The sequence below is a fragment of the Gadus morhua genome, chromosome 13 (genome assembly GCF_902167405.1).
Source record: "Gadus morhua chromosome 13, gadMor3.0, whole genome shotgun sequence".
NCBI classification, from domain to species: domain Eukaryota; kingdom Metazoa; phylum Chordata; class Actinopteri; order Gadiformes; family Gadidae; genus Gadus; species Gadus morhua.
Genome location: NC_044060.1, coordinates 18,843,280 through 18,864,120, shown reverse-complemented (window position 1 = coordinate 18,864,120; position 20,841 = coordinate 18,843,280). Strand labels below are relative to the sequence as shown.

At 47.0% G+C, this 20,841-nt stretch overlaps 2 protein-coding genes across 4 annotated transcripts; both read right to left on the bottom strand.

Moving 5' to 3' along the window:
• Positions 1-3,020: 3,020 nt before the first annotated feature.
• il17rd (interleukin 17 receptor D) lies at positions 3,021-17,228 on the bottom strand. 3 transcript variants are annotated; one of them, XR_003979171.1, is made up of 17 exons: positions 17,053-17,228; positions 13,319-13,376; positions 12,463-12,582; positions 11,082-11,200; positions 10,329-10,452; positions 9,832-9,876; positions 9,602-9,753; positions 9,275-9,340; positions 9,064-9,118; positions 8,830-8,940; positions 8,552-8,736; positions 8,190-8,305; positions 5,876-6,124; positions 5,190-5,591; positions 4,239-4,546; positions 3,481-3,851; positions 3,021-3,425 (listed from the first exon to the last, which is right to left on the bottom strand). XR_003979171.1 is itself a non-coding variant. In XM_030375013.1 (16 exons), exons 1-16 carry the CDS (start codon positions 17,146-17,148, stop codon positions 3,730-3,732), a joined length of 2,328 nt encoding a protein of 775 aa, XP_030230873.1. In that variant the 5' UTR covers positions 17,149-17,228; the 3' UTR covers positions 3,021-3,729. The 3 variants fall into 3 exon arrangements, 2 of the variants coding, with proteins under 2 accessions (XP_030230873.1, XP_030230874.1); XM_030375013.1 differs by having other exon boundaries at positions 3,021-3,851; XM_030375014.1 differs by having other exon boundaries at positions 3,021-3,851; positions 10,329-10,449.
• Positions 17,229-18,069: 841 nt separating this feature from the next.
• LOC115557159 (homeobox expressed in ES cells 1-B-like) lies at positions 18,070-20,480 on the bottom strand. The gene is made up of 4 exons (XM_030374766.1): positions 20,399-20,480; positions 19,716-19,852; positions 19,479-19,580; positions 18,070-19,118 (listed from the first exon to the last, which is right to left on the bottom strand). Exons 1-4 carry the CDS (start codon positions 20,478-20,480, stop codon positions 18,936-18,938), a joined length of 504 nt encoding a protein of 167 aa, XP_030230626.1. The 3' UTR covers positions 18,070-18,935.
• Positions 20,481-20,841: the final 361 nt, after the last annotated feature.

Here is a 20,841-nt window from a genome sequence, read left to right as displayed (position 1 = left end):
AAGCACATAATAGAACATATATTACACAAAGGAAACATGTCTAGATCATGTACTAGAACATGCACAGCGTGTATGTAGCATGTTATGTATTTAACATACACTAGAACATGGACAAGGGCGGAGGTTGTCAGGTTATGGCTGGTTTATACAGCCTTACCTGGGCCAAGTCAGACTGTTTAGGTGATATGGAATGCCATTGGAGTCAATATTAATACAATTTTAAACCAGCCATCGCCACACACACTCAGGAGAGCTCTGACATGCCAGCACTGAACACCTGCTCTGACTGCTACAATCTAACAAACTCTGCCATAACAATATACCCCTGCGTCCCGGTAATCGGAGGAGCCCAGTAAAGCCACCACGGTGGCATGAAGCACAGACACTGCCACACATGCGTCCAACTCGTGGCCTCTTTGAACAAGAAAAGGGACAGACTGGACCACCGGCAGGGAGAGGGAGATGGGGATAGGGACTCGTGGCCCAACCAAGGGCTATTGTGGGCCCGTCCAGGAGCTACCACCGCGAGAGGACAAACTGTCAAGCGTTCCCCCGGCCCGCCCAAAGAGCCCTGCAACGGTCATGTGCAAGGACACCTTCGCCAGCCAAGGCAGCAGCTCAGACCTGCTGTCTCCAGGATGGAGGGGGAGGAGAGGAGTGCGGACAATGGGATTCGGGGGGATGTTTTTGTTATTTTAGGTTTGCTAACCCTGTCAAGCTTCCAATTGTTTTAGATGGGCATGGTAACCCCGGTTGGAATCCAGTTAATAGTTGCGCAATATAAGTAGGGGTGGGGGATAGGCTAGGCTTCCGCTGGGCAATCAACCTAGCTTCAATATGGCGTTTGTGGGGTATGTGGAGTGTTTGTGGTAGATGGCTGTTTTATAAGCCGTACCTGACTCGAGTCAGACGGGAGACAGATCAGACCCTGGGCTGTGAGGCTGCACACCTGTTGTGCTTGGAGCAAACGCTGCTCCCAGGTTAAACAAGCCACCACTATACGATCTCTCACAGTACTGAACACCTGCTCTGACAGGTTAAGATTCTAACAACTCTGCAATTATCAATTATGTCTACTCAACGTCAACCTGGGTCCTGGTTGTCGGAGAAGCGCGGTAAAGCTACCGACGTGGTGTGTAGCAGGGAGCATTGCAACAATAAAAAATACTAGACTGTATCTGCTCAGCATCGCATCACTATCTTCCTGTGAGCTAAGTTAGAGAGAGATTGCAGAAGAACCCACATCGCTCCCTAGTGGCCAAGCGCCAACTTGTTGCTCCACACGTGATATTCATCATAATTTGAATATTCTATACTCGTATATTAAGAAATTAGTAGTTATCATTATGTAAATATGAATAATATTAATCATCCCAGACCACAGGTATACTATAACCAAAAAATACACATTTCATAATTAATTTCCTAATTCAAAATTAGATTACAGTAAAAACATTATTCCATAATATAATTGAACTTTATTATAACAATAATTACATATAATCACACACACACACACACACACACACACACACACACACACACACACACACACACACACACACACACACACACACACACACACACACACACACACACACACACACACACACACACACACACAACGTTTTTTGGAGTGTGCGTGAATAATTTAAAAGGTACATTATGTAACGTGGACACCAAGCGATTAAAATGGGTATTGCAACCCAAGTTCACAGCCCCTTCCTACCCAGACAATGAGGAGGATACTGAAATAACACGAGCGCAAGACAGGCTGAACGCTAACACTATATTTTGAGATGAGCGCAATTATCCACTATTACAGAGTCCATGTAGATTCAACAGCTTATTTTGCCATTCATTTATTGTTTGCAAGTTAAATATCAGCTCATTTTGAATCGGTCAAAAAATCCTCCGGGAGCTCCGAAATGCACCTGTGCTTAACAACAACTCTGATCTTGGAGCCGTTTAGAAACATAGGGAATTTAGGTCTGGAGGAACCTTGTAGAATCTTGTTTATCTAGTATGTTTGCTGGTTTCCAGGGCTTAAGCATGCCGTGATTGTGTGCCAATTGGTTTCATATCTGGCAACACGGGGTAAAGGGAAAAAAGCAGCTGATTTAACATATTTACTTAATCTCTGATGAAATATTGTAATGTCATGATTAACGTAAATACATTTAATCTCTTACAGATTGCACCGTTAAATCAGACTCGTCTTTCACAATACTGTTAGTACTAACTAACTATACTTAAGTTAGTTTCACCAAACTAGCACTCATATCTCTTTATTTGGTAGTAAAGTGAGAGGGTTTCCTTAAAAAAGCTGTCATAAGTCACTTATTCTCGTTTGTTTATGTAGTAGGATTCACCAAACTAGCTCCCAGAGCTAACAAGCTGTTGTTAGGTCATTAAGCATGTTCATAAAGTAGCTCTCAAACTGACACTTACTCAGGTTAGTTGCTATAGTAACATCATCCAGTAGGTGTTGTCGCTCACCTCGAGGTGTCTCTTCCATCCCTGCATATGACGGGTCTTATTACGGCCTGGAAAAAAACACAGACAACAACTTATCTCGTTCAGGTCCTGAGGTGTACACCCAACGGTCTGACGTTCCACCCAGCTCTCGGCTGCTTTGGTCGACGCTGTGGGGATTCGATGAGTCAGGCTCTTACCGAGGCCGTGTGGTTTCAGGCAGAGACGCTCCACAGAGCACACACTATAGCTATCTGCTAGCACCCCGCCCCCCCCCCTCCCCCCCCCCTGGTTTACACCAACCCTGTCTGCTAGCATTCCCCCCCCCCCCCCCCCCCCCCCCCTAACCCCAGCCTTGCACTCCGACGGTAACCTAGGTCCTAGAACATAACTCGTTTGCACGACAAGGCAAACGACACACACACACACACACACACACACACACACACACACACACACACACACACACACACACACACACACACACACACACACACACACACACACACACACACACACACACACAATAAAGATGTGGGTCAGAATGAAAAGAGCGACATTTTATTTCCCTACATCAGAGTACTATAAAACAGTACGTTATCCTAACATAGACAAAGCTCAAATATCATGCAACTGTACAAAGCAGAACGGGAGAACAATGCATATTTACATATAGTAAAAAGGTCCCTCTTTATAAAGCTCCTAAAGATACAGTACTCTACAGTAACATCTCTTATAGTTATTCTACTCCCTTTAAGACCCATTAGTCATGTCTAGACCAAATTAGCAACCAACATCTAGTTACAGAGTTCTGATACTTCACTGGACGTAGGACTTCCCACCCAGACCCTTTGTACCAACACGAGCACTCTACCTAGAGTCTGGGCCAGAGATAGGTCAGCAGACATGGTAGACAGCACAACTCCCATCCTCCTCCAAGTCTCCACCGCTGGAAATCCACAGACCCGAACATTCACTGACTGGTACGGGTTTGGACGTTTCCACACACAGTCCATTCATCTGGAATGACTCATCTCCGGGAACATAATTATCAGTCCAGCTCCGACAGGACCTCCTCTGGTGCAGAAGACCACCCTCTACCCCTTTCGGACATGGTCCGAAAGGGGTTTGGGTTTCACGGCTATAAGCGAGTGGTTTAGAGTTAGAAGGAGGCCAGGGGTGCATGGTAAAGTGATGCCAGGGGTGTAGAGGTATAACAGGGGCGTAGAATGAGGGAAGCCAGGGGGTTCAGAGTCATATTGAAGCCAGGGGTGTGAGTGCGTCACTGGGCAGTAGAGGGCGGTGGTGCAGCTGGACTTTACACACGCCGATGTCGCTGCAGTGCAGGGAGACGCCAGCAGGGGGCTCCTCGTCTCCTAGAACCAGAAACACAGCAGGGGTCTTGAGTCCTACTGGTCGGATAGTCCTACTGGTCTGTTAGTCCTTTGGGTCTGTTAGTCCTGCTGTAGTCCTGCTGGTCTATTAGTCCTGTTGGTCTCTCTACCCTCATCTGTATTTTGTACATCTTTGTTTATCTCAATTCTCCCAAACTTCTGTCAAATTAAGTTTTAAAAGGACATACTAAAACCTACACAAAACATAAACTAGGATACAAATTGATAAAGAAAATGTTAACAAAAAGAAATTAATACAATACAATAAAGATCTTAGAATGTTAACTCTAAAATGTATCTTCATTTATCTCTCTCTATTCACCAGTTTATGCCGCCTTCTATGAGTGGGCTAAAAGTTGAGTGTCTTACCCAACCCAGAGGAAGATGATTCGCTGTCTGCCAGGGAGGCGGAGTCTGCCTGGTCCTGTGACAGACCGTCAAGCAGGGGAATGGACAGCTCTGAGGAGGGAACCGACGAATCGTAGATCCCAGAGTCACGAGGGGGCAGGATCTCTGGAGGAGAGGGCGGGGCTTCTGTCAGGGTAGGTGTGACTGGAAGAGGGGAGGGGCTTGGGTCATCCTGGGGGAGGGAGGGTGTTGAGGAAGAAGAGGAGCCTGAGGGAGATGATGACGAAGGTGGTGCTCTGTGCGAGAGGCCAGATGTTCCAGATGAGGACCTGAGGGAAGACATCATACAGACTGAGACTCAACCAGAATCTAGGGTATAGCCGTGATGCGTCCACGCATGTAGTAGTATCCTACTGTAGGACTGGTGTAGCTTTAAGTATGACCAAGTCCTGATAAAGAGCCTTTCTACCCAACCGTAGTACTATGTAGTAGCTTAGCTTAAAGAAGGACTAAAGGGCTAATTATGGTCCCACGTTCACGCAACGCAAGGGGGTTAGGGACCCGTTACGTCCTTGCGGACCCTCCTTGCGTCCACCGCAAGGGCCTGACGTGCGGCTCCCAAAAAATTGTAACCTTCCGTCGAGGCGACGCAGCAGCAAGGGCTGTGATTGGTCCGCTCACTGAAACCTGACGCAGAAGGAAAACAGGTTCATGACTGCGTCGAAGCGTTAGCGTGGTCCTTGCGTTGTGTGACGTGGGACCATAGTCAGCCCTTCAGTCCCCCAGAGCCCCTACTGTAGTACTGGTGTACTTTAGAGAAGGACAAAGTTCACTTAAGAGCGTCTCTACTCTACTGTGGTCATGTACTGTAGTAGAACCCTCTGTACTGGTGTACCTTAGAGGAAGACCGGGGATCGCTCTACTCTACTGTAGTGATGCACTGTAGTAGCAACCTCTGTACTACTGCTGTACCTCAGAGAAGGAACAACTCCCGCCAAAGAGCACGCGGCCAGCGTGGGGTCTGAGCTGTCCGCCAGGAGGAGCGTGTTCCTCTGCAGGAGGTCCCGTCTCCCGTCGGGCGTCTTCACCAACACCTCCCTCAGGGCCAGGGAGGACCCCCCCCGGGGCTGGGCCCCCGTGGGGGAGCAGGCGGCGGGGGGCGGGGCGCAGGCGGGAGTGGCGGCGTCCTGGTGGTGCAGGGAGATGTGCTGGTGCATGTTGCAGATGGCCACGTAGAGCGCGCGCCCCGACCGGCTGCGGAAGTAGTTGCGGCGGGACGCGTTGATGGGCGCGGCGGTGCGGTCCGACGAGCCCCACGCTCCGCCCGGGTGCAGACAGACCACCAGCTGGGACAGCTGGTCCATCAGCTTCAACCTGGAGACACAACGCCCTGCGTCATCACCGTGGAAACGCTCCTCAGAGACATCAGCCACCGCCACTGGAGATGAGATGAGCCTAGCTTCTTCTCTGGCATTTTAACCACCAACATTAGCTCTTATTAACGTCGGTCTTTCTTGCTAATCTGTTTCAATTGGTGTTGGGGGACTTCAAATCTTTATCTGAATCGATGTTGCTCTGTAACATGTGCTAAGGGTTGTGTGTACCGAGTATGTAATCTGTGATAACCTGTGTTAATGAGCGTTAATCTGAGGGGTTACCTAGGCGCCAGGCTGAGCAGCGTGGGCACGTCGTTCTCTGATGAGTAGTCGAAGTACGCGGCCACGTAGCGCCCGAGCCCCTCGCCCCCGCCACCTTCTCCCTGGTTAGCCAATCGCAGCTTCTCCGCAATCATGGCTACGCCTACAATGAACAGGTCACTGCCTGTTCCACCAACGGGTGCGCTGTTGCTGATTCCACGACGACCTACTGGAGTCTTCCCCCGGCAACTCTTCCTCTCTACGTGGTAACTACAAGAAGAAGAAGAAGAAGAAGAAGAAGAGAGGCTCACGATCGTACTCCTAACATCATAGAACCAAACTGAGGATATGAAATGACTCAAATAGGCTATGCCTCTGTATCTCTGTGGCCTTGTTTATACATGTCTTTCAATGAGACTTTTGTGATCAGATGCACCAGATGAGAACACAGGACTGACATCCACCCTTGACAATTGAATTCAAACTATGTGGCAAGATATGCGTTTGGATTAGAATTTCCTGAAAAAAAAGCCCTTATTTGTTCTTGCTTAATTAAATGGTAGAAAAAGTTTGTTAAGACCTCAGGTCAATTGTCGTCGTTGTCTATGTCGGAATCAAAATCGTCTAATTAAGTCTTACAAATAACAGCAACTTACGCAGTTGGAACATTGTTTTGTGTTCAACAGATATTAGCATGGCTGAAATAGCGAGGTGACTAGAATAACTAAAGACACAATCCCAGTCTGTCTTATGCAGGGACGCGGGAAGGGGGGGTGCTGGGGGTGCTGCAGAGCCCCCCCCCCCCCCCGACGGGGGCTGTAACTGCAAGGGAAAAACGTTTTCTGAACAAATCAATATATTTATTTTTTGAGAGTTAAACTTTATCATACAACATGGTTATCATTAAATTATTGACATCCACCCTTTCAATGATATTTATCATATTACAATTTCAGTTTGGAACATTGTCTGTGTAGGCTGACGTATGACGCACAACGCAGCACACGCTATGCACGAAAGATCGCTAGAGCGGCAAGTTGCAACATGTCCCAGAAGTGAATTCCAGATTTTTTTTAATACTGGCCCAAGAAAAGCCAAACTTCAAAACAGCAGCCAGACAGCCGACTCCCTGCCAGCGGCCCCCTGTCCCTCCAGCACCCCTGAGGGGGAGAGTTCAGAGCAGCTTTGTAGCGGAGAAACAGACTGCAGCAATGCTAGCCCCCCTCCGGTCGATCCTATGTTGGATTAATCCCTCACCTGTGGCACCACCCATTAACTCTGTTGGTGAAGAGCCCTGCCAGCCAAAGGAGTTTGACTCCACCCACTAACTCTGTTGGTGAAGAGCCCTGCCAGCCAAAGGAGTTTGACTCCACCCACTAACTCTGTTGGTGAAGAGCCCTGCCAGCCAAAGGAGTTTGACTCCACCCACTAACTCTGTTGGTGAAGAGCCCTGCCAGCCAAAGGAGTTTGACTTCCCAGCCAGGCTCTCTGGAAGTGAAAACGTAGACTTATATTTTTACGTTAAGTTCAACTTCCTTATTGTTATGTTAGTTATAATAAGTCAAATTCCTAGGCTTTGACCCTTCAGTCATAGCAGCAAAAACATAGTAAGCTAGTGTGTGTGTGTATGTGTGGGTTTTTTTGTTAAGTTAAGTTCAAGTGCCTTGTTCTGTTGCTCCCCGTATAGCTTAGCTGTGACCCTGTCAATAATAAATCGTCTTCTGATTAGACATAAACCTCCATTCCGTGTGTGATCTGTCCATAGCTGAATATGGTGCTATGCTGCTTTAACATAAACCATGTTGGCGTTCAACAGGTCTGTTGTAGTGTAAAACATTCTAAAACTGGTGTAAAATGTTGCTGGCCTTATGAATACGAAAACCATGAATGTTGCACAGCATTTATTATGACGTCATCATATAGACTTTGTCTCAGCACCCCCAACTCGGACTGACACCCTGGTCTCATGGTGTATTCATGCCAAGTAGAGCTGGCTCTGTGTGTAGGCATGGGGCTTGGTTTTAATAACGTAGTCAGTAGTCTGCCTATATTGTGCCCCGATTGATGTCCACACACACCTATGCAATCCGATCAGCATCCAAGCCTGACACCATCAGGATGTGTTCCCTCGCTCATTAGAACACAATTTGAGCAAGATCCGATCTGGGACGGTCCGGACCTAACAGATCTGCGTCCTGTCATGAGCGGATGGTAAAAGTTGCATTGGAACGACGAGCGTAACCACGGCCTATGTGTCCGTCTCCATGTTTGTCCAACCGACACCTGCTCTTGATGAATGAGAGTTAGGGCTAGGGTTCATAGCAGGCCAACGTACCGCAGGCCCCTGGAGCAGATGACGAGGACGTGGTCTGCCTGGTCCAGCTGTCTGCTGAGCCAGCTCATCTGGCCCTCCTTACAGATCTGGAGGTGCTCCCACAGGTCCAGCACAACCTGCAGGGTTCCAACACATGGCTCAGATCTAACACCTCATATCTCACTCCCATTGCCAAATCTCTCTTCTTCAACTTGCTGCCCTAACCCTGTTACCACAGTGACCATATACATGTGTTGAGTATGGTTATCGCTCCGTAACCTGGTGACCCTGACTAACAGGTTTCTCCTCTGCATCTAAACATGACAGGGGCTGAGAAATAGCCATTAGATGGTACCAAAGAACTCAAACCGTTCCTCTCTCACCTCACACCTGCAGAAGTCCTGCAGGAAGTAGGCGAAGGCCTGGATGACGGAGTTGTGTTGGTCTCCGTCTCGGTTGGAGTAGACCACCAACACCTTTGGCCGGGGCCCCATCCTCTCAACACTCTGAGCTGCGCCGTGATTGGACGACTCGCTGCTATCCTCGTCCAATTGGCTGTATATGTTTTCTAAGGAAGCAGCAGCAGAGCCATGTTCACTGGAAGTAACTAGTTGGTAGAACTAGATAGGGTCAAGGTGAGAGGGTTAGTGTTAGCATTAACCTTGTTGTTTCTTGCGGCACATGACTGTGAAGAGCGTCGCGAAGGCTGAGAGGACGACCAAAGGCACTGTGATGGCCATCGCCCTGATGGGCCCCGCCCAGGGGGAGTGGCCTGCAACACAAAACCCTCTAAATATCAAACACACGAAAAAACACACGAAAGAACACACTGCATATCCATCATACTGCCAATACACGTTTATCACAACAACAAAAAAATGTGCGCGTGTTTTACCTTGGCCCACGTAGAATTGCGTCTTTCTCCTTGTCAAATTATTCTCATCTCTTAACTGAGAGTGAGATTGATAGGCAGAAAGAAAAAAAAAAAGAACAATGAGGAAGAACAATGTATTTTTTATGTCCCACATAAAACAGGCATTTTATGTGGGACACATAAAAGACCTGTATCAACTGAACAGCCGCTCAGCATTGAGCACTAATCTCACCTCGATAGCGTAGGTTCCAGGTGTGACGTCCTGTAGGGTGCACAAGGTTCTGGGCAGGCTGTAGTCCTACACACATAATCAGATGTTAATCAGTAGTCCTCGACGAATAATCACATGCTAATCACTTGTCCTATACACATGAGCGTTCAACTGGCGTTCTGCATGCATGATCACAGGTTAATACATAGTCCTACGCACAATCACATGCTAACCTGTAGTCCTTAATTATCACATGCTAATCTGTAGTCCTTCCAGGTCACACGTAAATCTGTAGTTCTAAACAGAAATCCCATGCGAGAGGTGAGAGGTGTGGTGAAGGTGTCTTACAGGGGTACAGCGCTGCGTCCTGAATGGTCCTTCCTGTCGTAGTTTGAAGTACAGGAAGTAGGCAGCAAAGCCAAACGTGGAGGGGGCATGGTCAAACGCCACATGCAAATTACTGCCGTTCTGAGACACATTCAGAGTCCTGGGCTTCCAATCTGCAGAGGTTAGAATCATATGATCAGAAAATTTACTTTAACTTGTCCTAATCAAATGACATGCGTGTATGTACTTACATGGTTTACATGCCAAATTTTCTGGACCCAAGAGCAGTTCACAGGCTGTGAAACACACACACAAACACATTCGTGTACACTTTAATCAGGCGTGAAAAGTTGATTCCAGACAAGGCCCAGGTTAGCTTTTTTAAGCCTGAACCTGACTACAGCCTGTGTTTTTCTTAATTTATCCTCATTAAATCATATAGGATAGGTTATTATGCAAGAACAGGAGTCATTCCATCTTGTTCAACAAGCTGTATTTATGACAATATCTTGGAACAAATATCGAAGTTAAATAAAAATAAAAACAAATAGCTATTGACCCCGATATAGGCAACATTTCACAGAAAAGACAGTATTTATCGGCTTTATATTATATGCTCAAAGTTAAGTAATGCAGCATCGAATTTCCCTTGTTGTTGCAGTCTTATTTCAACGGGCAATGTCCTGGCTGCCTTTGATATGCTGCAATTGCAGGGGTGTGTATGATTGGCGGTCATGCGCCCACTCACAGTTGGTCCTGAGGAAGGAGGGCGGGAAGAAGGTGTCGTTCATCATTCGTGTGGGGAACGGGACCACGCGCACCAGGTAGTCTGTTTCAAAGTTCAACCCATGGAACGCCAGGCTGCTCAGCTTCTAACAGGAAACAGTTTGGAATCAACCTCCTGGCTCTACATAGTTTGACTTCCTGTCTGAACACGGCACGCATTTGTCTAGCGTACCGAGAGAACTATGGCGCATTTCCCCCGGAGGGTGCGATCGGTTCAGTCTGCAAAGGTGCGGCACTGGTTGTGTTTCCACCTGCGCCAAAAGTGTCCGTGATCCGGACTGAGACGTATTGAGCCGTACTCGTCTCGCAGTACTCCTCCGTTTGGGTACTGAGACACCTGAAAGGGTGCCGGCAAGATTGTTCGTCCAATGATTGGTCGACAGTATCGTCAGAATCGTCAGCGAGGTATTCTAAGAAAATTACGCGCAAAAGTTTAACGTCCATCTTGGACGTCCTACATTGTTGTTCTTTTATTTTGTTGCGTTCTTCTTTTTCCTTGGATTTCATAGCAGGTTACACTGTGACGGGCTGCTATGAGGTCCCGATGCTTACGTAGCTGCTGCGGCTATCGTCATCCGTTTTAAACCCCGGCCTACCATATGGGTACTGTCGGCGGTGGAAACGGGAGCCGTAACTGAGCTGGGCTATACCGCACTGGGCTGAGGCGCGCTGGATCCTAAGCGTACCCGCCGCTGGAAAAGCGCCATTAGCGTACCGTGTTCCTGTAGTTGAAGGTTAGCTGTCGCGGGTCTTTGAGGATCAGATGTTGACACTGTTTCCCCTCGGGGTCCTTCTCCTCCACGTACACCCTAAACCCACGCACATGTTCGATACCTGCACACAGAAGGACAGACAGACAGGCAGACAGACAGACAGGGAGGGAGACGGCGAGACAGAGAGACAGGCAGACAGACAGACTATTAGGGGCAGAAGAAGAGAAGGAATGTAACTCCATATCTCCACCTGGCTCTCGAATAGCATCTCTCCATCCACACACCTTGTGGGGGAGGGGTGTGTATGTGTGGTAAAACTGGTTTTTCTTGCCTCCGGCCAAATACCACACAACACTCACGTGCACACACACACACACACACACGCACACACTTTTGTTGAGGGAGAGAGAATTACTTTACAGCATCGCTCACTTCTAGTATACATGTTAATATAGTGTTTCACTCTACTTTTTTTGTTGGACCCCCCCTTTGATAAACGAAGCAATGCCGCCCCCTCCCCAACCCACACAAACACACACACATGTTCCTGGAAAAAGGACATGTATTTGTTGGGTATACCAAGAGGCATTACTGCCCTCCAATTGAATTTAGAACCCATAGCTCAGTCGTAAGTCAGCAAGCCGTGCATTGTAACAAATAGCTAATAATTTACCTCAGTCTTGCCTCTATTGCACACAAGCGTGCTGTGCATGGGCCTTTTGAAAACAAGTCTCAACATTTCAGAGGTGTGCAGATCACCACATGAACCGTCTGTGAGGGCTATGATAACATCCTTTTTGGCACACGATGAATCATTGGCAGTTCACGGACGGTGGCTTTAAAGTTCACTTAAGGGGCACGCCCGCAGTCATTGAATTTTCTCTATTTACATCTCGTGTGTGCATTCTGAATTGTTTTTTCCGCCTGTGATTTGTATTCATACAGTCTGCGATAGAAAGACAGATAGAAGGGTGGATGGACGGACAGGAAGTCAGACAGATAGAGATAGAAAGAGGTTGTTATACAGGTAGAGAGACAAGTGGAGACAGACATGCAGACAGTCAAACAGACAGACAGACAGACAGAAAGTCAGTCAGACAGGTAGAGAGACAAAAAGAGACAGATAGAAAGGAAGTCAGACAGCTATGTGTTCAGAGAGGTAGAGACTAGAGAGACAGACAGGTTGTCAGGCAGGTAGACAGACAGAAGTCGTACAAGTAGAGGGATAAACAGGTTGTCAGACAGGTGCACAGACAAGTAGAGAGACAGACAGGTTGTCAGAAAGGTAGATAGACAGAAGTCGGACAAGTAGAGAGACAGACAGGTGGTCAGACAGGTAGACAGACGGAAGTCGGACAAGTAGAGAGACAGACAGACAGGTACCTAGAGGGCTGGGGTTCCAGTTGACGACAACTGCCAGGCGGTCCTCACAGGTCATGTGACTGTAGGAGACATTGAGGACCTCATGGATCCAATGTTTACCTAGAGGGAGGGAGGAGCAGTCTGCAAGCACACACAGTGGATCAGTAAATAGGAAAACCAGACGGACAGAAGTTATTATGTTCCTGTTCTCGGGAGGAACCACCCGTCCCCTGCTCCACTTCTCCTCCCCCTCTTCCTGTCCATCAAAAGAGGGAAAGAGGAGCAGTCAGACGTGTCTAAGACCACACCTCCTCCCCCCCCCCCCCCCTTATCCTCCCTCTTTTCTGCTCCTCTCCCCGTTCATGGCTGAGCAGCTCTCCTCTCCCTCATCATCATTCAATGAATAGAGGAAAGATCACCCAGTTGTGTCCCGTCTTTAAATACCTGGAGGTCACACACACACACACACACACACACACACACACACACACACACACACACACACACACACACACACACACACACACACACACACACACACACACACACACACACACACACACACAGCTTTTCTGGCTGACAGTCAGGGACAAAAGGGGAGGGATCAGGAACTTGACTTTTAGGGAAAATAACAAAGAAAGAGGGGGAGGAGGGAGAGGAGGAGGTGTCCCTGAACCTGCATATACCGTACCATCTCATACACACCAAACTGCCCGCATGGGTTGATATATTTATACATTTATTCATTAATATTTATCTATCTGAATTCACGAAACCTTTTGCATTGGAAATTGAAAACTTTTGGAAATGTTTTAAAATAATCGAAAGTTATCAATTCAAAAAGTCAGACCGAGAGACAGACAGATAGGTATCTTACTCTCTGATTTGAAGGTGACTCCCAGCCTCTTCAGTCCTCCAGAAGGAGCAGAAACAACCTGATAGAGGGACAAGAGAGAAACAGACAGGTGAGAGACAGGTAAGAGACGGACGTGTTTGAGACAGCCAGGGGAGACATACAGGTGAGAGACAGACGGGGGAGAGACAGACGTGATGCAAGCCGTTGGCTGCCTCCTCCCCAGCCTCCAGGAGATAACAGAGTAGCGGAAAGAAGAACCAAAAGAGGTTACGTCGTGTTTCCGTTCCACACCTGGAGCCACTTAGCCTCACCAGGAACAAGACCCCACGTGTGTGTGTGTGTGTGTGTGTGTGTGTGTGTGTGTGTGTGTGTGTGTGTGTGTGTATGTAAATATCATTCCCAGATGTGTTAATGAGGTCATATAGCTAATGACCTGCACAGCGTCAATGGACAATGACTTGTATATTTACACATGCATACATGTATATGAGTATGTAGCTATGTAGGTCACAACGATAAGCAAATGTGTGCATCTAATGATCGTAATATCTTCAGTATGATAGCTCATCCTCTTGTTTACATTGTAGAGGTTATTGTCTACCCGCACACTTGTGTACTAGTCCTAGAGTCACGTGGCTGTGGAGACACATGCTTTTAATCCCCCCTCCCCCCTCATCCTGTCCCTCCAAAAGCACTGCAGGGAAGCCCCATTCACAAAGCCTGTGTGTGCCCTGTTCAGGACCAGCCAACCATAGACTTTCCCACAGCAGAGACAAAACCTGCCCCCCCCCCCCCCCACACACACACACACACACACACACACACACACACACACACACACACACACACACACACACACACACACACACACACACACACACACACACACACACACACACACACACACACGTGATGTCATGAACTTTAATATGACATCATGATGCGTGGTGTGACATCACTAATCATTTTGTGAGGCCACATGTTAACCTGTACAGGCAGTTCGTTGTAGCTGTCAATCCACGTGGCGATAGGGCACACGAACTAACGTTTAACGTATCACAATATGCAAATCTGTGTGGTGATTCATGTTGAGCAGAGACGACACATGAACCAACACATGCAGCTGTGCTTGTAAACGTACCCGTCTTGTTACGCAAGCATTCAGTAATAATTCTCCCGTGATGTAAATCATCAACTGTTCAACGGGACCAGTTGTGACAAACCCAACGCAACCTATGTTGTGGTTGGATTTAGCGTAGAGGTAACTTCTTTAACTGAACTATCTTCTCTTGAATAACCTGGTTACTAGTGACCATGTTAACTCTCCATGGAGACGGGTGATCACATCTGAATAAATCACGCTCCTCTAACCAATCACACAGAATGTTTGCATCGCTGTCATCAGCTGAGATTCCGGCCAAATCTTGGGAGGTGCAACCAGAGCCCAAAATCATTTTCGGCACAATGCGTTCTGTTGGTTTCTCCACCATCACTACATATTGTTCTTACGACCTGTAAAATCCTTAAAGCATTAAGTGCTGACCACTTATCCGGGGTAACGCTGTGTGTGTCCAGGCGGGGGTACCCAAGCATCAACAGAACCCTAACCCTGCGGTCAGACAGGAAGCATAATGTCTCAGGGTCATGACCCCAGCCTCCAGACTTAGTCATGTGTTCAAAGAGGAGTCTTCTTATAGGAGACCCGGCCTTGTTCTGACTCTGGGGAAGGTTAGGGGTCAGGGGTTAGAGGTCACAAAGCCTTTCAGTGTCTGGTTCAAGAGCACTCGGGCAGAACAACCCCCCCCCCCTCTAGAATAAATGGATATTATGTGAGTCAAGACAAACCTAAGGAGTTTAAATGACTAATGAGTTTACAATTTCACTGCTAACATTGACGAGATCAGATTCATAGCTAAAACCTGGGTCTCTGTGTCCCCTCTGTAACTAGAGCTTGGGTCCATATGTCTCCCCAGTAGCTGGACCCTGGGTCTCTCAGTCCCCTCCTTAGCTAGGGCCTTGGTCTCTACGTCACCTCTGTTGCTACTCCCTGGCTCTTTACATCCTCTCCTTGACTACCCCCTGGGACTCCATGTCCCCCTTGACCCTCACCATGGGTCTCTATACAGCCCTTATATACAAAGGTGAAGAAGCTATTAAGAAGATCTCATTATGTTGCCGTTGCTTTTATAAGACAGTCAAAGAAACCGGGCATAATGCACCCGTTTTTTTTTTTTTTTTACATAACATAAGCAACAGACAACCGTGTCTGTCAGCATCTTACGTGATGCACAACATATGCACCAGGGCAGCGAAATGCTTAATTTCCCCGAGGTTTGGTCTCCCACACACACACACACACACACACACACACACACACACACACACACACACACACACAGCCTCAAAACACACTAACAAACACAACGCAACAAACCACGATGAAACACTACACACCAACAAAAACAACACATCCACAATCACAACAATAGTCTAAAAAACACAGCACACTAAAAAACACAACGCACTTACAAAGACACATTACACATTACCAAACCCAACAAAGCACTCTCAAGAGTCTAAAAAACACAGCACACTAAAATACAAAAAAACGTACAAACACAACAACACACACACACACTAACAAACACAACACACTACCAAACACAACAACAGTAAAAAAAAAACACAGCACACTAAAAACACAACCCACACTGACAAACACAAAAACTCTAAAGAGGTAACTCCTGGGGGAAGGACTTCATGCCCACATCCTCCTGCTCCTTTGATCTGGGGGGAGGTGTGTGTGGTGGGGGTTAGGGGGGAGATAATGAGTGTGTGGGGCGGGGGGGGGGGGGGGGGGGGGGCAGGAAGGAATGTTTCAGCAGGGTAAACAGTGTGAACTTCCTGTGGAAATCACTTAAAATACACACACACACACACACACACACACACACACACACACACACACACACACACACACACACACAGTGTTGCTGAGTTATCGAACCCGGTTCCTCCTCGTTTTGTTTTAACCGCTCCTCTATAAAGCTTCACACAAAGTCTCTTCCGGAGGCATAATACACCGCTCAACAATACATTAAAAGCCTGACATTCAGCACACCCAGCTTCTGTTAAAGTCATCAGCGGTTCGAGTCCGGAAACTGGAGTTCCGATGCGTCTGCTTTCTGAGCAAAAGACCCCCCCCCCCCCCCCCCGAGCCCACCTGGTCCCACCAGACCCTGGCGTGGGCAGATGGTTGAGAACGAGAAAAAAGAAAGCTTCAAAGTTTTTAAATATTTTTTTTTTTAAAGAAATATTTAGAAAGATAACTCAAACTCAAAACTGGTCAAAAATAAATAAACACAATGGTATAAACTAATATAACTGTTGTCTCCTAAAGCAAATGATCTAAACTTAACTTGTTATTTGAGACGACAGTAGGTAACCCGGTGGAGATGTTGAATGCTTAAATGCTTCCCGCAGGTAGGCCTACAAAGTTAAACGATAACATTCCTGACAAACAAAAGTTGGCTTAAACACCTGGTCTACTAAGAAAATAAGAAATAACCGTGCGAACACGCAGGCAACTCAATGATCCGTTGAGAGGAACATCGACAGTCAACAATAGTTAGGAGTTCACTTTGTTCATGCAAATTCTAACCGAGAAGGCAGAGGATCTCCGACCGTCAGACTCTCCGGTTGGTCGGCTGCGGGTTCTACCGTTGGGGTGTGACGAGGGTTTTAGCTGTTTTTACCTGCGAGTTGCAAGGGTCCGGGTCAGAGGTCCACCCCGGGGTGCACAGGAGAGACAGAGTAGCCAGGAGGGGAAGGACAATCCGCGGAATCGCCATCTCCTCCCAGTGGTCTGCAGTCTCGGGTCTGCTGCTCGGATCTGACTCTGCTGCGGAGTTGGATAGTTGGGAAAGTTAAATCATCCACTAGGGGGCGACAGGTATTGGAAATATTTTGGGACATGGATGTTTTTCTTTATTTAGGTTTTGTCGATTTTAATAATATTCTAATTATTTATTCTACTACTGTCCTGTGTTTTCTGACACCCTTATATGATAGTACAGTCTAGATATTTTAATTATTTAATTTGCATTATAAATAGACTTAAAAAATTCCATACGTTATTATTCTCTTAATTTAGACCAATTTATAATTTATAATTAATTGCTGCGGTACTTTAAAATTAAGTAGGGGCATTAGGATTCAGCCAAAAGTGTAGGCTTCTACTCCATGTGCGTCAATCACACTAGGTTTGCTTAACAAACCCGTGTTTTCTCATCAATGCAGGTATGTCGTTTTGTGACCTTAAAAAATAATAAGTTATAATTTTCCGAGTAAATATGCAAGAGTGAACACTGTTGAGCTGCTGGTACTGTCGGTGGAAAAGGGGAAAAAAGTGCTGTTATGTAGGTGAGCGGTTCCTGGTGGTGAAAAGTGGTATAACATTGAAACCCATGGCGTGGTTGTGACCACATCACTAGCATCGGTGATAATTTCGAAATGTACTGTGTTATACACTTGAGTACAGGGATATCCAAGATAACTTCCACTCCGCCAACCCTCTTTACTCTATTCCCTAAGCTGAACCCTATGCCCTTCTTAACCCCTCTAGCCCTTTACCCTATACCCTAGCCCCCCCCAAAAAACAAAAATGTATCATATTTAAACTTCATTTATATTTTATTTATTTACATATTTAATGCCAAAAGAGCAGGTATGATGTGACAGGAAAGAGGGATGAGGATATAAAAGGAAGGAGAGATGTGATAGGGGCAGAGAGGAGGACAGAGAAGGAAGATCACATTTGGCTGCATGCAGCTCGGCTGCATTCCAAATCCGTTTTCCTTGATCTCTCCAGCTTAGACCAGCAGCAGTATCATTATGAAGTATGGCCAGCTGAACTGCTTCAGCAGTCCCAGCACCCAAAGCCTGTAAGACGTGCCGTCACCCTATGATCATACGGTTGAACCACAAAACAGCAAACACATGTGCAGGGGGGATTGGGATCATGACAGTGGTGTATACTGGTACAGCTGTGGTGGTTTATACATTGACAATAATGGAGATCGTGCTCAAGGTACATCAAAGGCAGCAAACAAATTTTTAACTGTTGATGATGTGACCAATCCCAACCTTCTACATGTGATCAGTGTAATGGTCATTGGATGAGCTGCGTCCTCCAGCGTCTGTCCTGACCGCCAGATGGCGTCCTGGCCTCTGGTTGAGTCCTGACCTCCGTGTGGGGTCATGACCCCCAGGTGCGGTCCTGACCTCCAGATGGGGTCCTGACCTCTGGCTGAGTCCTAACCTGAGTCCTGACCTCCGTGTGGGGTCATGACCCCCAGATGCGGTCCTGACCTCCAGATGGTGTCCTGGCCTCTGGTTGAGTCCTGACCTCCATGTGGGGTCATGACCCCCAGGTGGGATCCTGACCTCCAGATGGGGTCCTGACCTCTGGCTGAGTCCTGACCTGAGTCCTGACCTCCATGTGGGGTCATGACCCCCAGGTGCGGTCCTGACCTCCAGATGGCGTCCTGGCCTCTGGCTGAGTCCTGACCTCCGTGTGGGGTCATGACCCCCAGGTGCGGTCCTGACCTCCAGATGGGGTCCGGACCTCAAGGATGGGTTATTTCTTGGCAAAGCTTGAAACCTGCTCCTCTCCTTTGAGATCCAGGTGAGCCTGGACTTCCTGTTTACATCTGGCCTGACCTCCGTCCCGGCTGGTGACCCTGAGGCTTGCGAGGGTCGCCTGGAGGTCGTTCTCCCGGACGGAGCGCTGCAGTTTAGCTCGACGGTTCTGGAACCAGATCTGAGACAACGGTCAAGAGGCATTGGAATTTATTATGTATAAATGTATATATATATATATATATATATATATATTCAATTGAATCTAACATATACATATAGATATATACATATATATATATATATATATATATATATAGGTACATTAGATTCAATCGATAAAAATGGCTATGCTATCAGTCAGCTACCAGTGAATAAAATGCACTTGAAAATCGTGTTCATTTTTTCTTCTCCATAATCTTGCCCTCCCCCTTCTGCTATGAGAGTGTGAGCGAGAGCGAGAGAGTGAGAGTGCGAGAGTGTGTTTGTAGGTGTTTGTGGGATTGTGTGTGTGTGTGTGTGGGGGGGTTTGTATGTGTACCTGGATGCGATCTTCGTCAAGCTGGAGCCTCCCAGCTAGCTCCTCCCTCACCTGGATGCCTGGGTAGCAGTTCACCTGGAACACTGTCTCCAACACACACACCTGTACACACACACATGCACACAAATGCATACAAAAACAGATTGCACACACATTAAGAAACACCCACACTGCACACACATTAATAAACACACACAAAAAAAGACACACATGCATCCTTGGATACGCCCTCTCTACCTGTGTGTGCGTGAAGGCAGTGCGTGGTCTACGGCTTAGGTACCAGCTGGAACGCAAGGAGAACTTCTGCTGCTGCTGATGATGTTGATGATGCTGAAGAAGATCACAGGCTCCTTTGCTCCTTTGGTCTTGTGGTTCTGTGTCTGAAACATGTTTTCATTTATTTAATGATAATAATAATAATAATAATAATAATAATAATAATAATAATAATAATAATAATAATAATAACTTATTATTAATGGCAATTATAAAGTGCTTTTTCTGTTATGATGTGATATTACAGGTTATGATACAATGTATTGATGGAGGATGTGGGGCGCAAGTTCATCTTGAGGAATCTACAAGGCAGAGATAACCTGATTATAATTTGAAATAGCTTGAAAGTTTCTACCTTAGAAACAACTTTAATAACTTCACAATAAATGCTATCCGTCCAACCCATGCACGTCTTAATGCATGCCCTTCGTAGTCGACTCTGTCGCACTTTGTAAAGGTTAGAAAAAGTGTGTTCAAACATAGCCTCATCTCAGTGTGTAGGCCTTGTCAGAGTTTAAACCTGGTAATAGTGTGAAGCTGAGAGTGTTTAGAGTTTGGTCAGAGTGCGTATCGTCTGAGTGTGCAATTCAGAGTGTGTGGTCTGGTTAGAGTGTGCAGTTCAGAATGTTTTGGGCGGAACTTACCGGTCCAGGGGCGGTAGAAGCGGACTCGGGGTTCGGTGGTCATCTCCTCTCCTCTACGGAGTTTACAAACTGCGGACGACATGATCACGGATCTCTAATGTATGGATGAGCTGATCTATCACCTAGCGTCTGCTCTGGGCATGCGGCTCAAACCTCCAAATGATGCACACTGACAAATAAAAATAAATAACCAACACTGAGAAACCCTTCCACGATACCGGCTGTGTGTCTCTCTCGGTTTCTCTCCCTCTCGTTCTCTCTCTGGCCCTCTCCTTCCAGGTAGGCGCCCAGTTATCCCCGGGTTTACGTCACTAATTACATTGATTTCCATGTGAAAGCCCCTTGTCCCTCGCCCCCCACCGCGACACCCACAGGACAGGTGGAGGGTTTAACACGACGGAATGAGAATAATAGCACATCATCTTCCGCTATTTGTGTATGTT

Excerpts from the sequence above, each read along its gene's own strand:
- il17rd (XM_030375013.1), bottom strand. The coding sequence starts at position 17,148 with ATGGCGATTCCGCGGATTGTCCTTCCCCTCCTGGCTACTCTGTCTCTC. Across the intron at positions 10,453-11,081 it reads CCTTCAACTACAGGAACACG|AAGCTGAGCAGCCTGGCGTT; the intron begins GTACGCTAATGG and ends GTTTCCTGTTAG. Across the intron at positions 9,119-9,274 it reads CTGGAACCTACGCTATCGAG|TTAAGAGATGAGAATAATTT; the intron begins GTGAGATTAGTG and ends TCTCACTCTCAG.
- LOC115557159 (XM_030374766.1), bottom strand. The coding sequence starts at position 20,480 with ATGTCGTCCGCAGTTTGTAAACTCCGTAGAGGAGAGGAGATGACCACC. Across the intron at positions 19,581-19,715 it reads CTGCCTTCACGCACACACAG|GTGTGTGTGTTGGAGACAGT; the intron begins GTAGAGAGGGCG and ends GTGTGTGTACAG. Across the intron at positions 19,119-19,478 it reads TTGACGAAGATCGCATCCAG|ATCTGGTTCCAGAACCGTCG; the intron begins GTACACATACAA and ends CCGTTGTCTCAG.